We start from the raw sequence: 17,792 nt of genomic DNA, 5'->3' as shown, positions 1-17,792 counted from the left end.
ACAAGTGCTCACAAAGTGTGGAGTGATCTCAGATAAAGCTTTGAGAAGGTGAATGGCTCGAGAGTCCTGTACTTGAACAAGCAGATTGCCACCCTATTGCAGGTTATTTCGTAAGTATCTTAAAATTTTGCAAAATTGAAGGAATTGTGGGCTGAGTTTGATGCACTTATGCCCTCCCCTGAGTGTGAATGTGAAGAATCTAAAAGATATGTGGAACACTTTGAATATTAGAGAATGTTGCAGTTCTTAATGGGACTGAACGAGTCATATGCATAGTCTAGTAATCAAATTCTGACTAAGTCTCCTATCCTTCCATAAACAAAAGCCTACTCTATGATAATCTCAAAAGAAAGTAGAAGATCTCTGGCTAATCATACCATCAATGTATCTGAAGTTCATGAAAGAACTGCTCTATTCACCAACAAAGGTCATCCCAATCAAACTCAATTCACTAACAAAACTGGTTCCTATCCTCCTAGTTCTTTGAATTTTAATCCAGCTTTATTCAGTAACAAGGGAATCTCATACTATAACAATAACTTTAAACCGAGAAAAAACCAGCTATATTATGACTACTGTAACTTCAAAGGTCACACTACGGAGACATGCTATAAGCTTCATGGATATCCCTTAGATTTCAAGCCTAAGAAGAAATTCTCCTCAGCAAATTCAGCTCCATATGCTAGAGAAAATCAGTTCTCTAACAATCCTACTGGAGGAACATATGGGACTCCAATCAACCTTGCAACAGCTTCTGGAAATCCATCAGTTTCCTTACAAGTGTCCAACTCTCCTAACAATCAGTCTGCTCAAGCTGCAATAGGAGGAATTCCTCAATTTACACAGGAGCAATACAATCAAATCATGCAAATGTTAAGAAAAGGGAATGAGAATAGTGGTTCTGCCATGGCAGCAGGTATGACACATAGTATAACTGTTCTTACAGATAAACCTAAGTGGATAATTGACACTGGAGCTTCAAATCACATGTTACATAGACTTGACATGATGTTTGTCTTAAAACACTTGGGAAACTCTAAAGAAGGAAAAGTATGTCTACCCACATGAGATGTAGCTACAGTGATATACATAGGTTCCACATATATATTTCCTGGTCACAAGATAACTAATATGATGCACATTCCTGAGTTCAGATACAATCTTTTATCTGTCTCAAAAATTACAAAGGAGTTAAGGTGTGTAGCTATGTTATATATTGACTATTGCATCTTCCAGGATCTCTTTAATGGACAGGTGAAGGAGATTGGTAGATAAGACAGTGGATTGTATGTACTCACCTCTGAAAGTGCAATAAAGAAAATTAGTGTTGCACTTGCTACAAGAAGTGCAAGCTCAAATCCAAGGTCTCTCACTGTAAATACCACAGAGAATAATAAAATAAATGTAGCCTTGTGGAATAGGAGATTAGGTCATGTACCTTTGGATGTACTGAAGAGAGTAAGTGTTTTTCAATCTATGCATTTTGAGGATATTGAGAAGCATTGTACTGTTTGTCCTTTGGCCAAGCAAACAAGGCTACCATTTCCTGTAAGTACCTCAATTGCTCATTCCAATTTTAATATTATTCATGATGATGTGTGGGGTCCTTACCTATGATGGGAAAAGGCACTTCTTAATATTAGTTGATGATCATTCCAGAATCACCTAGATCTTTTTATTACCTTCAAAAGCTGAGACAGTTGTTGTTCTCACGAATTTCTTCTTAATGGTACAAAACATTTATTCTTCAACTATTAAGGTTCTAAGGACAAATAATGGTTGTGAGTTTTTCAATCAGATGACAGATCTACTTCAATCACTAGGCATCATTCATCAAAGCTCATGTGCCTCTACAGCAAAATGGATTAGCTAAAAGAAGGCATAGACATATACTCTATGTAGCCAGAGCGCTCAGGTTTCAGGCCTCAATTCCTCTTAGGTTTTGGGGAGAGTGTGTTTCTACTGCAGTGTAACTTATAAACAGGTTGCTTGCTTCCACTCTCAAAGGCAGGACTCTTTATGAAACTCTGCATGGTTTCCCTGCCTCTCTTGCTCACTTGAGAATATTTGGGTGCCTAGGTTATTTGTCAGAGGTGATGAAAACAGATAAATTTTCCCCTAGAGCTATTCCAACAGTCTTCCTTGGTTATTCAATAGTTCAAAAGGGGTACAAGATGTATACATTGGCTTCCAAGGAATTTATTATGAGTAGAGATGTGGTGTTTAAAGAGGATGTCTATTCCTTTAAACATATTGACCTGCCTATATCCTCTCTATTTCCTATCCTAGAATTATCACCTCATAGTGTCTCTGACAACAGAGTGACAGTACCTCTTTAGGATGATCTGCTCTTGCTACCATCTCTACTGAGCATTCTACTGATACCTTAACCTCAACTGAGAATCCAGATCTGGCTACTGATGCACACATCAATACTCTACCTGCAAAACTGCCTGTTGATACCTCACCATTTATATTATCTCCTAAAGCATTTGAGCCTAACAGAAAATCTCAAAGGGTATCTAAACCACCACTGTGGATGAAGGACTATGTGATTCAGTCTCAAGGAAAATCTAACTGTTGCTATCCTCTTTCCAACTATGTGAGCTATGCTAATATCTCTTCTGTCTACAGCTCTATTCTCTCTGCCCACTCAGCTATTATTGAGCCAAAGACTTACATAGAGGTAGTTAAGAATCTCAAGTGGATTGAAGCTATGAAGTCTGAAATCACTGCCTTAGAAGAGAACAACACTTGGAGTATAATTGATCTTTCCTAACGGCAAGGTTCCAATTGCGGACAAATGGGTGTTCAAGGTTAAATATACAGCTTCAAGTGTAGTAATACAAAGCCAGACTAGTGGCTAAAGGTTATAGTCAGCAAGAAGGTTTGGACTATACAGAGACCTTCTCTCCTTTGGCCAAGATGGTCACATTTAGGTCTGTAATAGTAGTAGCTGCAGCTAGGCATTGGCAAATCTTTCAAATGGATGTGCACAATGTCTTCCTTTAAGGGGATTTAGTTGAAGAAGTATTGTTAGCGGAAACGTAAAAGAAAGAACACAAGATTTAACGTGGTTCGGATCAAAATAATCCTACGTCCACGAGAGAACAATTGCCCTTTTAATATTAACAAAGGAAGGGGAGATTTCCCAATTACACTTAAGAGAATTTCTCTCTTAACTCTCTACTCACTACAATGTATTGTATTATTTTGGGATAATTTCTACAAGTGAAGGAGTGCATCTATTTATAGAGGTAAAGACCTCCTCTTGATGTCATTGCTGACATCAAACTACCTCCTCTTGATGTCATGGGTGACATCAAAGGAGGAAGCTTCCTCCTAGCATCCACACCAACTCTTTCCACCAACTCTTCCAATTGGCATGCCATTGTTGACTAAACATAAACCAACATTTTCAGCATGCCATTGTTAACTAAACATAAACCAACATTTTCAATCTCCACCTTGGTTTGCGTTTCGAGCGTGTGAACAACTCTGGCCAAAACTTCTAAGCTTACTGGGCAACCCCGTTGTAAGAAACAAGAAGAATCAAACCATTGTTGAACATACCACCTCCACCTAGCAACTGTTCTCTTCGGAGTTGCATCAGTTGATGCACACCCCCGCCAAGTCCTTGCAGTGTGCAAACTTAGCGAGCGGGACTATCTTGGTCAACATGTCTGCAGCATTATCGTCTGTGATAACCTTCACGACCTTGATAGTTCCCTCATCAATAACATCTCGAATAAAATGAAATCTGACATCAATGTGTTTAGTGCGCTCATGAAATCTCTGATTTTTCATTAGATGAATAGCACTCTGACTATCACATCTAAGAGTTGATTCCAGCTGAACCAAACTCAATTCCGCTACTAAACTTTTCAACCAGATAGCTTCCTTTACCGCCTCCGCTGCTGCCATGTATTCTGCTTCTGTCGTAGACAAAGCGACAATCGACTGCAAAGTCGACTTCCAACTGACGGCACTGCCAACTAGGGTAAAGATGTATCCAGTTGTGGACCTTCTTCTGTAAAGATCTCCTGCATAGTCAGAATCCACATAACCGAGAATTGAAATACCTGTATCACTTTTTCGAAAGGTAAGACCAACACCAGAAGCTCCTTTGAGATATCTCAATATCCACTTGACAGCTTCCCAATGCCTCTTTCCTGGGTTGGACATGTATCTACTTACCACACTTACAGATTGAGCAATATCTGGACGTGTGCATACCATAGCATACATAATACTACCAACTGCACTGGCATAAGGAATCTTTGACATATGCTCCACCTCATCCTCAGACTGAGGCATTTGTGACTCTGAAAGTTTAAAATGAGGAGCTAATGGTGTACTTACAGGCTTGCACGTTTGCATATTGAATCTCTCGAGAACCCTTTCAATATACCTCTTCTGAGAAAGATGTACAACATCGTCTTCTCTTGAAATCTCCATACCAAGGATTTTCTTTGCAGCTCCTAAATCCTTCATGTCAAATTCCTTACTCAATAGTTTCTTCAAAGCATTTATCTCTGTAATGTTGTTAGCAGCAATAAGCATATCATCAACATACAACAGTAAATAAATCATTGAGTTACCAGACATCTTCTTGTGATACACACAACTATCAAATGCACTCCTTGAGAATTCATGTGTAGTCATGAATGCATCAAACCTCTTGTACCACTGTCTAGGGGATTGCTTCAAACCATACAAAGACTTCTTTAGTTGGCATACATGATCTTCTTTTCCCTCAGCTAGGAAACCTTCAGGTTGATCCGTATAGATTGTCTCTTCTAGATCACCGTGTAAGAAAGCAGTTTTGACATCAAGCTGTTGAAGCTCCAAGTCAAATTGTGCAACCAATGCTAGTAGCACGCGAATTGAGCTATGTTTCACGACCGGAGAGAAAATCTCATTGTAGTCAATTCCCTCCTTTTGGCTGAAACCTTTTGCAACCAATCTCGCCTTGAACCTAGCATCTTCCACTTCAGGAATTCCCTCTTTCTTTCGGTAGATCCACTTGCATCCAACTGTCCTCTTCCCCTTTTGTCTTTTCACTAAGACCCATGTCTGATTCTTGTGAAGAGACTCCATCTCTTCAGTCATGGCTAACCGCCATTGTGCGGCATCCTTGCAAGAAGTTGCTTCAATATACGAGGAGGGCTCCAAATCTTTAATCTCTTCTTGTGCAGCTACGAACGCATATGCAATCAAGTTTGCTTGATTTATAAGGCGTTCCGGTTCTCGTGTCTGCCTCTTCTCCCTCCCCTTCGCAATTGTGTATGGTTCATTGACAGCAAGTTCTTCAACACCTACATCTTCTGACTCATCTTTAACCTAAGTCTCTTGATCCTTTTCCTTGGCAAGCTCCACCGAAAGCTCCACCTGCTCGTTGTTCTTGTTTCCTGAAAACTCCACGGAAACTTTACGGGGATCAAGTATAGAGGATTCATCGAAGGTGACATCTCTACTAACTATAAATTTGAGTAAAGACAAACACCAAAGTTTGTACCCTTTTACTCCATCCACATACCCTACGAATATGGCCTTCTTAGCCCTTGGTTCAAGCTTTCCTTCATTAACGTGATAATAAGCTGGACACCCAAATACTCGTAAGTATGAATAGTTAGAGGGTTCACCTGACCATACCTCATTCGGAGTCTTAAAATCAATTGCCGATGCTGGAGATCGATTGACAATATGAGCAGCAGTGTGAACTGCTTCAGCCCAAAATACTTTGGACATTTTGGCTTGTAAGAGCATACAACGAGCCTTTTCAAGAAGAGTTCTGTTCATTCTCTCGGCAACTCCATTCTGCTGTGGGGTATGCCTGACAGTCCTATGTCTTGAGATCCCATGAACCTTGCAGAATTCATTAAACTCTTCATTGCAAAACTCCAAGCCATTGTCTGTGCGAAGATACTTGATTTTCCGCTCCATTTGATTTTCAACCAAAATCTTCCACTCTTTAAATGCTTCAAAAGCATCACTTTTTGCCTTCAAAAAATGCACCCAAACCTTTCGTGAGAAATCATCAATAAAAGTGAGAAGATACCTCTTTTTGCCCTTCGATGGAAGTTTAGAGGGACCCCATAAATCTGAATGGATATAGTCTAGCACACCTCTTGTCTTGTGTTTGCCAGTGCTAAAGCTGACCTTCTTTTGCTTCCCTAGAACGCAGTGCTCACAGAAGTCAAGTGTGTTGATCTTCTCACCTTCCAAAAGGTTACGATTGCTCAACATCTCCAGTCCACGTGTGCTCATATGACCCAGTCTCATGTGCCATAGTCTTGCCTTGTCATCATTAGATAACTGCACTGTAGATGCATTTGCAGAGCCAACAATGGTGCTTCCGGCCAATGTGTAAAGGCCGTTCTCCAACTTGCCTTTCAGCATGACTAAAGAACCTTTAGTCACCTTTATAGTTCCTGTTTCGCTCATGTACCTGTAGCCTTGTTCATCCAGAGTACTCAGGGAGATCAAATTCTTCTTCAGATCAGGAACATGACGGACTTGTGTAATAGTCCTCACGACTCCATCGTGGCAGCGAACCCGAACTGAGCCAATGCCAACTATTGCACAAGTTGCATTATTGCCCATTACTACGGTTCCTCCACTTTTCTCATAGCTGCTAAACCAGTCTTTTCGGAACGTCATATGCAGAGTACAAGCAGAGTCTAACACCCATTTGTTTTCATAACTACTATTATTATTACACGATGTTGTTAGTACATAATCATTATCAAAATTATGTACCTGTTCAACTGTAGATGCACTCGCCTTTTCCTTGGACTTTGACATTGGGCAATCTCGTTCAAAGTGCCCCTTCTTGCCACAACCCCAACACTCTGTATTCTTCTTGTTCACACGAGACTTTGATCTGTGCTTTGATTTGGTCTTTCCCTGTTGGCTAGTCCGGCCTCTAACAAAGAGGCCACTTGCCTGGTCATCTCTATCTCCTTCAATGTGCCTCCGCACATCACTAGAGTTAAGTGCCTGCCGCACTTGCTCAAGCTTGATAGGCTCCTTTCTATACATCATTGAATTCTCAATATCACGATATCCTGAAGTCAATGAAAATAGTAAAGCACATGCAAGCGTCTCCTCCTCCCTTTTAATTCCTGCAATCTGTAAGTCCATGACAAGTTTATTAAACGCATCTAAATGATCTTGTAACGAAGTACCTGACCCCATCTTAAATGTGTGAAGATGCCGTTGTAACAACATTCTTGTTGTCACTGATCGGTCTTGGTATAGCCCTTCTAGCTTTTCCCACAACTGTTTGGCCGTCTCTTCGGTACCCGTAATCACTTCACAAAGCACGTTAGGTGCAAGGGATAGTTGGATTGCACTCAATGCATCCCCTTCAATCTTCTCCTTGTCGGGAGCTGATATATCCGTAGGATACTTTCCGTCAATAGCATGGATTGAACCTTCCCTCCGCAGTAACGCCATCATCTGGATCTTCCAGATATTGAAGTTGTTGCGTCCACTGAATCTATCAATTTCAAACTTCTTGGAACTCATATTTGCTTGTTCTTTCTCCTTGGATCGTTAAAGAATCCTGTCGCTCTGATACCAATTGTTAGCGGAAACGTAAAAGAAAGAACACAAGATTTAACGTGGTTCGGATCAAAATAATTCTACGTCCATGAGAGAACAATTGCCCTTTTAATATTAACAAAGGAAGGGGAGATTTCCCAATTACACTTAAGAGAATTTCTCTCTTAACTCTCTACTCACTACAATGTATTGTATTATTTTGGGATAATTTCTACAAGTGAAGGAGTGCATCTATTTATAGAGGTAAAGACCTCCTCTTGATGTCATTGCTGACATCAAACTACCTCCTCTTGATGTCATGGGTGACATCAAAGGAGGAAGCTTCCTCCTAGCATCCACACCAACTCTTTCCACCAACTCTTCCAATTGGCATGCCATTGTTGACTAAACATAAACCAACATTTTCAGCATGCCATTGTTAACTAAACATAAACCAACATTTTCAAGTATAAATGGAAATTCCACAGGGGTTCTCTAGTCAGGGAGGGTCTGGTAAAGTCGGCGGACTCCACAAATCTTTGTATGGCCTCAAACAGGCACCGAGGCAGTGGAATAAGAAGCTGACTGATGCTTTACTACAGTTTGGGTTCACCTAGAGTCATTTTGACTACTCTCTTCTCTAAGAAGGTGCAGACTAAGATGGTTCTTGTGTTAGTGTATATAGATGATCTATTGGTTTTAGGCAACTGTTCTCAATTGATCTTGCAAACAAGAAGTGATCTGCAACTCAAAGTCAAGATGAAGGACCTTGGTGAGCTCAAATTCTTCTGGGGCATTGAGTTTGCTAGATCAAAGGAGGGAATTGTCATGAATCAAATGAAGTATGCTTTGGAATTGATTACTGAGATGGGGCTAGGAGGAGCTAAACCTGCTGGTTCTCCATTGGAGCCTAATCAGAAACTTACATCTGCTGATTATGATGCCTTCATCAACAATCAATCCATAACAGAAACTCAGCACACAGATGTAGAAAATGATAACCTGCTGACTGATGCTAGCCAATATCAAAGCTGAATAGGAAGACTTCTATATCTAACTATGACAAGGGTGGACATTGCTTTTGTTGTTCAAGTACTTACTCAGTTTATGCATAAACCCAAGCAATTTCATTTGGAAGCTGCACTAAGAGTGTTAAGGTACATAAAAATGCATCTGGTATGGGCTTGCTAAAGCCCGCTGAAGGATCTGGGAAACTTGAAGCCTTTTGTGACTCAGATTGGGAAGGCTGCTTGCAGTGGGGGAAATCTGTTACAGGTTACTTAGTAAAGTTTGGAAGTGCCTTAGTCTCGTGGAAGTCAAAGAAGCAGGACACTGTAGCAAGAAGCTCTGCATAAGCAAAGTTCAGAAGCATGGCTTCAGCAGTGGCTGAATTAACCTAGCTGGCAGGCCTATACAAGGAGCTAGGAGTCGAAATTCAACTGCCCATTGATCTACATTGTGACAGTAAAGCTGCTATTCAGATTGCAGCCAATCCCATCTTTCATGAACGCACCAAACATATTGATATAGATTGTCATTTTGTTAGGAAAAAAATTGTTCAAGGAGCAGTGAAGACACAACACATCTTTACAAAAGAGCAGCAGGCTGACCTTCTCTCTAAAAGCCTGGGAAAGCCACAACATGACTATCTATTATCCAAGATGGGGTTGAAGGATGTATTTCAACCATCAGCTTGAGGGAGGATGTTGAAGTATAGAGTAGAGGACACTGTTGTGGACTGTTAATAGCTTAGGTAGTTAAAATCAGTTAGTTAGGTAAGTTTGTTAGTAGGTGACTACCGTCACCAGCTTAGTTAATAAAGGAGACAGTGGAGGCTAGTGTGATGTAGATACTCGTGTATATATATACATCTGATATTGTACACATTTAACATACACAATTCATCTTTCAATGAATGTAAACATGAGTTGATTCTCTGCAGAAGTTCATCTTCCTCTTCTCCTTCTCATTTCTATCTTTTTACTCAACTGAAGGTTCTAGAATTCAACTAGGTGTCACGAGCGATTTTTTGGATTCAAGAAATGGTGCCAAACATGACCAACATTGGTCGTCAAATCCGAGCGACTGTTGCGAATACAGATAAGGGAAACTATAAGTGGATCCTCCTACTTCATAGGCTAATTTTTTGATTTGGTTCTAATATTCAGTCATTAAATACCAAAACTGACAGTGAGAACGTATACAACTTACTTTAACTAAGTTCAATGAATATGATGTGAAGAAAAGAGAAAAAGTAGCAAAACAGTGATGCACAAGAAATCAAGCTACAGTACTTGACATAACACTTCATTAGAAAGGCAATGCTAAAAGATCAACTCAATATGGTACTGCGACTTAGATTTGATATCAAATGTGGGCCTTTAATGTGGTGGGCTGGGCCACATTCTAAAGAAAACATTTACCCCATAAGCCATCTCAACGTGGTAACAACACACGCACAAATTTTCTTTTTATATACTATGTCAGTTGGGATTAGATATGTAAAAGGGTTGGTGGTGGGAGCTTACGAGGAGTTTGAGATGACTTATTGGGGGCCTTTACTCTTTGTTTGGTTGCAAAACGACAATTATATTATTTCAACACTTTTGGACTTTGGCTTTGTCTCTCCCTTTTCTATTCCTTTTCTCTTATTCTTGAAGTGACAATTTGTTGCTTTCTTGATTTTATTCTTTTCAAGTTTACTCTCTCTTTCTTTCTATTTGGTTATTCTTTTAGGTCAATAATATCTTTTAGGATTCGACCATCCACTTTACATGATGTAAATTTCTGTTTCCCCCTTGTTATTGGCCATTACTTGAGACATCCATATGCCAATTGCAAAAATGCTACTTATTTGCTTTCCTTCTTTTTCTTTTTCCTTTTTTTAATTTGGTAAGATTTGAACTTTACACTTAAATGTAGTAGGGGATAGAGTCATATATTAGAGGCAGTAGAGATGAATTGGGAAATTTATATCCTTGACAAAGCAAGGCATGCAAATATCGGCGCTCAATTCTTTAAGGGGTCATTTGGTACGAGGTATAAGAAGGTATAAGGGTGGTATAAAAATTTAATACCACCTTAATACTTTGTTTGGTTAGCAAATCAGGTATAAGTTATCTATATAGGGTGGGGTAATTAGCACCGGTATAACTTATACCTTCTTCTTAGAAATTATACAATTGTCATTTTTAATACAACATACCAAACATTGAATAAACAACAATCGCGACATAATTAATCCCAGCATAACTTATACCGGCATAACTTATACGGGCATAAGCCCTATTCCAACCAAACGATCCCTAAGTTGGTTTAATTCGCAGTGTGCAAATTAAAACGAAATGAAAGTGGTGTCTTTTTCTTTTAACCATCTGATATTTGAAGTATACTGACTCAATTAACTAACATTGATTCGCGCCGAGTAGATTTACTATAGAGGGTAAATAACTCCCTATTAAGAAGTTCTCCAACTCTCAGGACTTGATCCAATACCTCTGATTATTCATCCACCAAAACCCTTGGTGATCCAGTATTGCCTTTTTGAGGCGGGATAGCATTGAGTTTCTTATTGAGTTACGTTATTATATGGAAATAACCAAAATGAAATCCAAAGGATCCTCAGTGAAGGAGAGCTTTGGTCACGCTTAATTCGCGGAGTCACTGTCTCTACATAAGGATATGATGATTGACGATAAGAGTCTTTTAACTTTGTCTATATTCAGATCTCTTGTCCAGCATTTACATTTTACTAATTAATGCCACAGTGTTGACTCTATACTCGACAATAATTCAGACTCTCGTTATTGTTTGGCTATCATTTATTAATAAGCACTAGTGAATATGTTGCGCGATTGTGAAATAACTTATCAAAATTACGATGTAATCTTTTTCTAACACCTTATAATATTAAAAAAATAATTTATTTATTTTTTTGAAAATCAAAGATAATTTTTTTTCCAAAAGATGATCTAAACATGCAGGCGTGCAACTAATCAAAGGTATTTTGCATAATTATATTTCAATATTCAACCAAAAGTCAAATCGAAACATCACATATATTTTTGTTTTAAACAAAGAAATGAAAATAAAAAGTAGTCGTCATGGCTACACAACAACAAAAAATCTATAATGAAGTTTGGTCTCTACAACTCTTGTGTTCGAAAGAGGGTTTACACTCATCGCATATATATATTTTGATCATTACACTGAATATTCAGAGTCTATTAGTAGAACTAAAAATAAATTACTACTATTTTTGCATAAAGAAGAGAGTTACAGGTTTATTTGTATTACAGAAAAATAAAAATTTGCATTATATATGTTTTTCTATCATACTTTGTGCCCTCGTCAGAAAGCTAAGAAAAAGGAATGTTTATGGCTTTTATGGCCCTTTTCCTTATTCATATTAATATATCATTTCATTCACATCGATTAGTCGGTTCCAAAATATATAAAATAGAATATCTTAGTCATGGTAAAAAATAAAAGGAAAAAAAATTGTTTTCTTAAAGTTTTAAAATTAATGTTAACATAATTATTTAATAACTTAAGTACTCCTATCCAAATATTGCGAGTAGGTATGTTGTTATTCTAAATTGTATTCAAATGAATATTGAATTTTACTGACTAAAAAATGATAATAAAACACCCAATAGTACATTTAGTACTTTTAACAATAGTAAAATGGATTAGACAAATAGGTAACTGAAAAGGCCGACTATAAATGAGAAACGTACGTTACAATTCCAATTAATAATTTTTTATAAGAAAGAAATACAAAAGAAAAAATATTTCTTCGCGTAAGGTTGAATTTATTAAATGTTTCTATATTTCTGTGATAAGAAAAATGTAAAATAAATAAATAATGAAAGTAAAACATTACATGAAACACCAGAAACCTTCTTCCACCATTCTAATACAGATTCATCATCTTCCTCACAAACGTTATCTATTTACTCAAAGCATCTTTCAATAAATCATTTCTTTTTTCTAATAATTTCTTTTCAAAATTTTAAGTTACGGAATATAAATTGCAAACTAATAAAAATACTATTTAAGTTTCTAGCCTTATCGAAGCGCAATAACTTAAACGACTGGAAAACAAATACATTAATTCCGAAAGATATAAGGCAATAATAGTAAAAGCACGCGCAATGGTTCAATTGGTGAAGCAAAATACATGTGATACTGAATTACTGATTACTGATATATTGTAAAAGAAAAAGGAAAATATACAATGTAATGTCACCCAGATGATGACTTATTTTTCGTTCATAGAATTGAATCTTACCAAAAGCCTACCTCTCAAAGCACTACATAATAGCTTATAGTAAAATTAAACTCTCAATGCACATCACCTCCAACCAAATGTCGTCAAACATTTGAACCCTATATATTCTTGGAGCTTGTCTTCACTATAAACTTTCTTCAACGTCACGTTCCTGAGATGTTATCTGAGACCTGTAAGAAAATGTTCAAAAATCATAACTGAAAATTAAGGCGTGAGAAAGAGGGAATAGATTGATGCTAACAAAGTAGATTGTTTTAATATATAAATGACTGCTAACAAAGGATATAGCAACGTCCATGTGGGAGGGGAAAAGTTTGAAAGAATACATAAATACATACTAACATATCTAATAATGAAGACAATTATAGTGAAGTAATTAATTGCATTTAAAGACTTTTTGGACAATATTAAAAATAAGATAAATGGAGAAATAAAGGGGGAAAAGTCAAAAAAAGGAGAAAAAAGATAATTAAGTTTCTTAGCCAATTTATATACTATATATACATCTTAATATATATATATATATATATATATATATATATATATATATATATATATATATATATATATATATATATATATATATATATATATATATATATATATATATTGGAGTATTCCATTTTGGTAGATGTTGAACTATATTATATAAAGAGTTTTTTTGAACTTACATACAATCAACTATATATATATATATATATATATATATATATATATATATATATATATATATTGGAGTATTCCATTTTGGTAGATGTTGAACTATATTATATAAAGAGTTTTTTTGAACTTACATACAATCAATTATATATAAGCTAAGATAATTAATTGCAAATAAATTTCTTTGATAAGGACAAATTAAATAAATGGCCTAACAAAAATAATAATTAATCTGTAACAAATTTGTAAATGCTAATCTATTAACGATCCCATATAGGGCACTAACGTATAGCAAATGAAATGAATAATAAAAAATTAAGTATCAACTGTAAAAAGTCAGAGAAATAAGAGAGAAAGTGCAACTTATAAAATGCTCATACGATCATAAGTGGCAGTCCAGTACTTCTTTGTCACGATCCGGATTTTTCATCCTCGGGGGTCATGATAGCGCCTACTCATGAAAGCTAGGCAAGCCGCATATTATAGATTCATTAACCTTTTTACTTAACCCTTTTAACAGTTCAATATAACAGGTGATCAACATCGAAATAATTATAATAAACAGAAATGGGAAGACAAAAACTAATAGTTTAACTATATACTAGTGCAGAATCCAACATACAACTCTAACTAGAATTTGGTATCACAATGTCACAGACTATCTACGATTACTACAACAGTGGTCTGAAAGATAAATACAATGTTGTCTCTGAAACAAATAAAAGAAACAGAATGGAAAGATAGTAAGAGACACCAAGGTACGCCTGCAGGACTACCTCGGGTCTCCGCCACTGGACTGAAGGCAGCAACCTCACTGTGGTCCAAAAACTGCAGCACCAGAACTTCATACAGGCGGAGTGTAGTATCAGCACAACCGACCCCATGTGCTGGTAAGTGCCTAGCCTAACCTCGGTGAAGTAGTGACGAGGCTAGGACAAGACTACCAAATAAACCTGTGCAGTTATATCATATACAACAAGTAATAATGATAGAAACTAGCAGTTAAAGATGGGAAAGGGTAACATGCTCGGAGAAATATCATGTACAAACAGAAATTCAGTAAAGAAACATACAAAACACCAAAAATCAACTATAAGCAAGAATAAGGAAATCAATGATAAGTGCACGACATCACCCTTCGTGCTTTTACTCTCGTCCCCATCATAAGAATCAATAATATAATTGGCACGACATCACCGTTCGTGCTTTTACCTCACATAATCATGGCACGACATTTTCCTTCGTACATTATCGATCATGGCACGACATCACCCTTCGTGCTTTTATATTTACAATATCGGTACGACATCACCTTTTATGCATTAACACTCACTCACAAATATCATGCACGACATCACCCTTCGTGTTTTTACACTCTTCCTTACCCAAGCAACAATCACAAAGCAATGCAGGCAAGGAAATCAATAAAATCACAATAGAATTCCGGCAAGGGAACAATAGTATATTAATAATATCCCAGCAAGGGAAACGATATCATGAGTATAACATCCCGACAAGGGAGATAATATCAAAAGCAATAACATCCCGGCAAGGGAACAATATCATAAACCACTTCTCTTTTTCACAATTACTTCACAACTCAATTCTCAACCTGAGCCAATGCTCTACAATGTTCAATCACCAAGAATACTTCTATAAGCCTTGTTCAACCTTAGTAATCATCATATTAAGCATGAACAATACAAAACGGAGTCACATCACTCATAATATAAGACTCACGGTATCACGACCCGGAATTTTCACCCTCAGGAGTCGTGATGGCGCCTACTCGTGGAAGCTAAGCAAGCCGCGCAACAAAGAATCACTAACTCTTTCAACTTTTAGTCCTATTTAACAATTTAGATTAACAGGTAATCAACATTGAATATTAAAGATAAATAGAACAAGCGTAAGACTTAAACAGATAAAAATAACCAAAGCCAATAATACAATACCAATATACACCTCTACCCGGAATCTGGAGTCACAATATCACGGGCTATCTATGAGTACTACATACAAGAGTCTGAAAAAGAAATACAATCTGTCTCGAATACAAGTGAAAACAGAACACATAATAAAATAGAAGAGAACGCCGGACCTGCAGACGCCTGCAGGACTACCTAGAGATCTCTAGCTGGACTGAAGGCAGCCACCCGTATGCTAGGGTCCAAGAGCTACTCCAGGATCTGCACATAGTGCAGAGTATAGCATCAACACAACTGACCCCATATGCTGGTAAGTGCATGGCCTAACCCCGGCCATGTAGTGACGAGGCTAGGACCAAACCCCAGATAAACCTGTGCAGTTATGTAATATACATCAGAAAATAAAACAGGAATAACAATTAAAGATGGGAGGGGGGTGCATGCTGCGGGGGAAGTATCAAATCCAGCAGAAAATTTAGAGAAATATAAGAGAAAAATTCAAGATCTACAACAAAACAATAACAATAGTATTGCAGTGCGCAACCCGATCCTTATCATTTAACACTGTTGCGGGGTGCAACCCGATCCAATATAACATTGTTGCGGCGTGCAATCCGATCCATTTATATCATTGTTGCGGCATGCAACCCGATCCAATATAACATTGTTGCGGCATGCAACCCGATCCATTTATATCGTTATTGTGGCGTGCAACCCGATCCAATATAACATTGTTGCGGCGTACAACCCGATCCAATATAACATTGTTGCGGCGTGCAACACGATCCATTTATATCATTGTTGCGGCATGAAACCCGATCCAATATAACATTGTTGATGCGTGCAACCCGACCCATATCTATACATTTAACAACAATCATACCAAGAGTCCCGACAAGGGATCAACAAAGAACTATACTATCCCGGCAAGGGATTCGACCGTAAAAATAAATACGTCCCTGCAAGGGAGAAACAACTATAACCAATCTTATTCCAACATCTAACCATCTCAGCTAACACCAATACTCAATCATGAGTAATTTCCACGAGAACAATCTTAATCCTTGCTTAATAACGAGAATCATCAATTAAAGTATCCGTAGTATTATTTAAGAACACATTAAATTGCAATTCAAGACTCACGGTCATGCTCGACACCAACGTATAGATACTCGTCACCATGCCTATATGTCATACTCAACAAGAAACAAGTAGCAAATAGGACACAACTCCTAATCCCTCAAGCTAAGGTTAGACTAAACACTTACCTCGAACTTCCACGGCCAACTCAAACCTCAAACACCGCTTTTCCTTTTGAATTTGGCTCCAAATAAATTATATCTAGATATAATCAACTTAATAACATCAATAAATGCTAAACAATCCAATTTCAATACTTAATTATATCTTTCTAATTATTCTTCCCAAAAAGTCAAAAATCGACCCCGGGCCCGCTTGGTCAAAATATGAGGTTCGGACCAAAACCCGATCACCCATTCACCCACGAGCCCGAATATATACTTTATTTTGAAATCTGATCCCAAAACGAGGTCAAATTCCCAAATAATCCAAAAGCCCTAACTCTACCCAAATTCCTAATTTTCTACCCTTAATCTCATCTTTTAGGCCTAGAAATCTAGCGGGTGTTGATAAAAATAAAAGAAAACGAGCTTAGGATTATATACCTATGAAGCTATGGTGAAGTTCCTCTTCAAAAATCGTCCAAGAGGTATGGAGAAGATGAAGTTTATGAAAAATGGTGAAATTCCCATAATATATTCTATTTTTGAACTTAAAAATAATTGGGCGAATTTGGTCTATGCGTTTGCGACAGGCTCATCGCGTTCGCGATGAGATAGGCCTGAGAGACCTTCGCAATCGTGTAAATGGGCTCGCGTTCGCGGAGCACTAACTCCTCGAGACTTCGCGTTCGCGTCCAGGTGGTCACGTTCGCGTAGGTATAATACCCCTCCCCCTACCCAGGCTCATAAGCCTTCCCGTTCGCGATACCAGGCCCGCGTTCGCGAAAGGAAGACCCCCCAAGCTTCGCGTTCGCGACCTTGGTCTTGCGTTCTCGTAGAAGGAAATTTCCTTCAGCATGAACTCATCGCGTTCGCGAGGGTCCTCCCGCGAACGCGAAGAAGAAAATACCAGAACACCAGAACTGAAAAACCTACAACTTTTTATGAGTTCAAAACCTTCCGAAACACATCCGAAACTCACCCGAGCCCTCGGGGCTCCAAACCAAACATACATATTAACTCAATAACACCATATGAACTAATCCGGACGATCAAATCGCAAAATAACATCATGAACATCGAATTAAACCTCAAAATCAATGAAATTTCTCACAACTTTTT

The 17,792-nt window shown here is 37.7% G+C and overlaps 1 protein-coding gene across 1 annotated transcript; it reads left to right on the top strand.

Moving 5' to 3' along the window:
- The first annotated feature begins 333 nt into the window (after positions 1-333).
- Positions 334-2,779, top strand: LOC142181931 (uncharacterized). The gene is made up of 6 exons (XM_075255622.1): positions 334-1,050; positions 1,155-1,196; positions 1,318-1,548; positions 1,824-1,915; positions 1,985-2,327; positions 2,372-2,779. The coding sequence occupies exons 1-6, from the start codon at positions 334-336 to the stop codon at positions 2,777-2,779; spliced, it is 1,833 nt and encodes a 610-aa protein (XP_075111723.1).
- The last annotated feature ends 15,013 nt before the right edge of the window (positions 2,780-17,792 follow it).

Source organism: Nicotiana tabacum, chromosome 6 (assembly GCF_000715075.1).
Source record: "Nicotiana tabacum cultivar K326 chromosome 6, ASM71507v2, whole genome shotgun sequence".
Taxonomy (NCBI): Eukaryota; Viridiplantae; Streptophyta; class Magnoliopsida; order Solanales; family Solanaceae; genus Nicotiana; species Nicotiana tabacum.
Note: the sequence above shows the minus strand (reverse complement) of the source record. Positions and strands in the feature narration are given on the sequence as shown.

Coding starts and splice junctions, on each gene's coding strand:
- LOC142181931 (XM_075255622.1), top strand. CDS start 334: ATGATAATCTCAAAAGAAAGTAGAAGATCTCTGGCTAATCATACCATC. Junction 1,916..1,984: donor TATGTAGCCAGAGCGCTCAG/GTTTCAGGCCTC, acceptor ACTTATAAACAG/GTTGCTTGCTTCCACTCTCA. Junction 2,328..2,371: donor TCTCTGACAACAGAGTGACA/GTACCTCTTTAG, acceptor ATCTCTACTGAG/CATTCTACTGATACCTTAAC.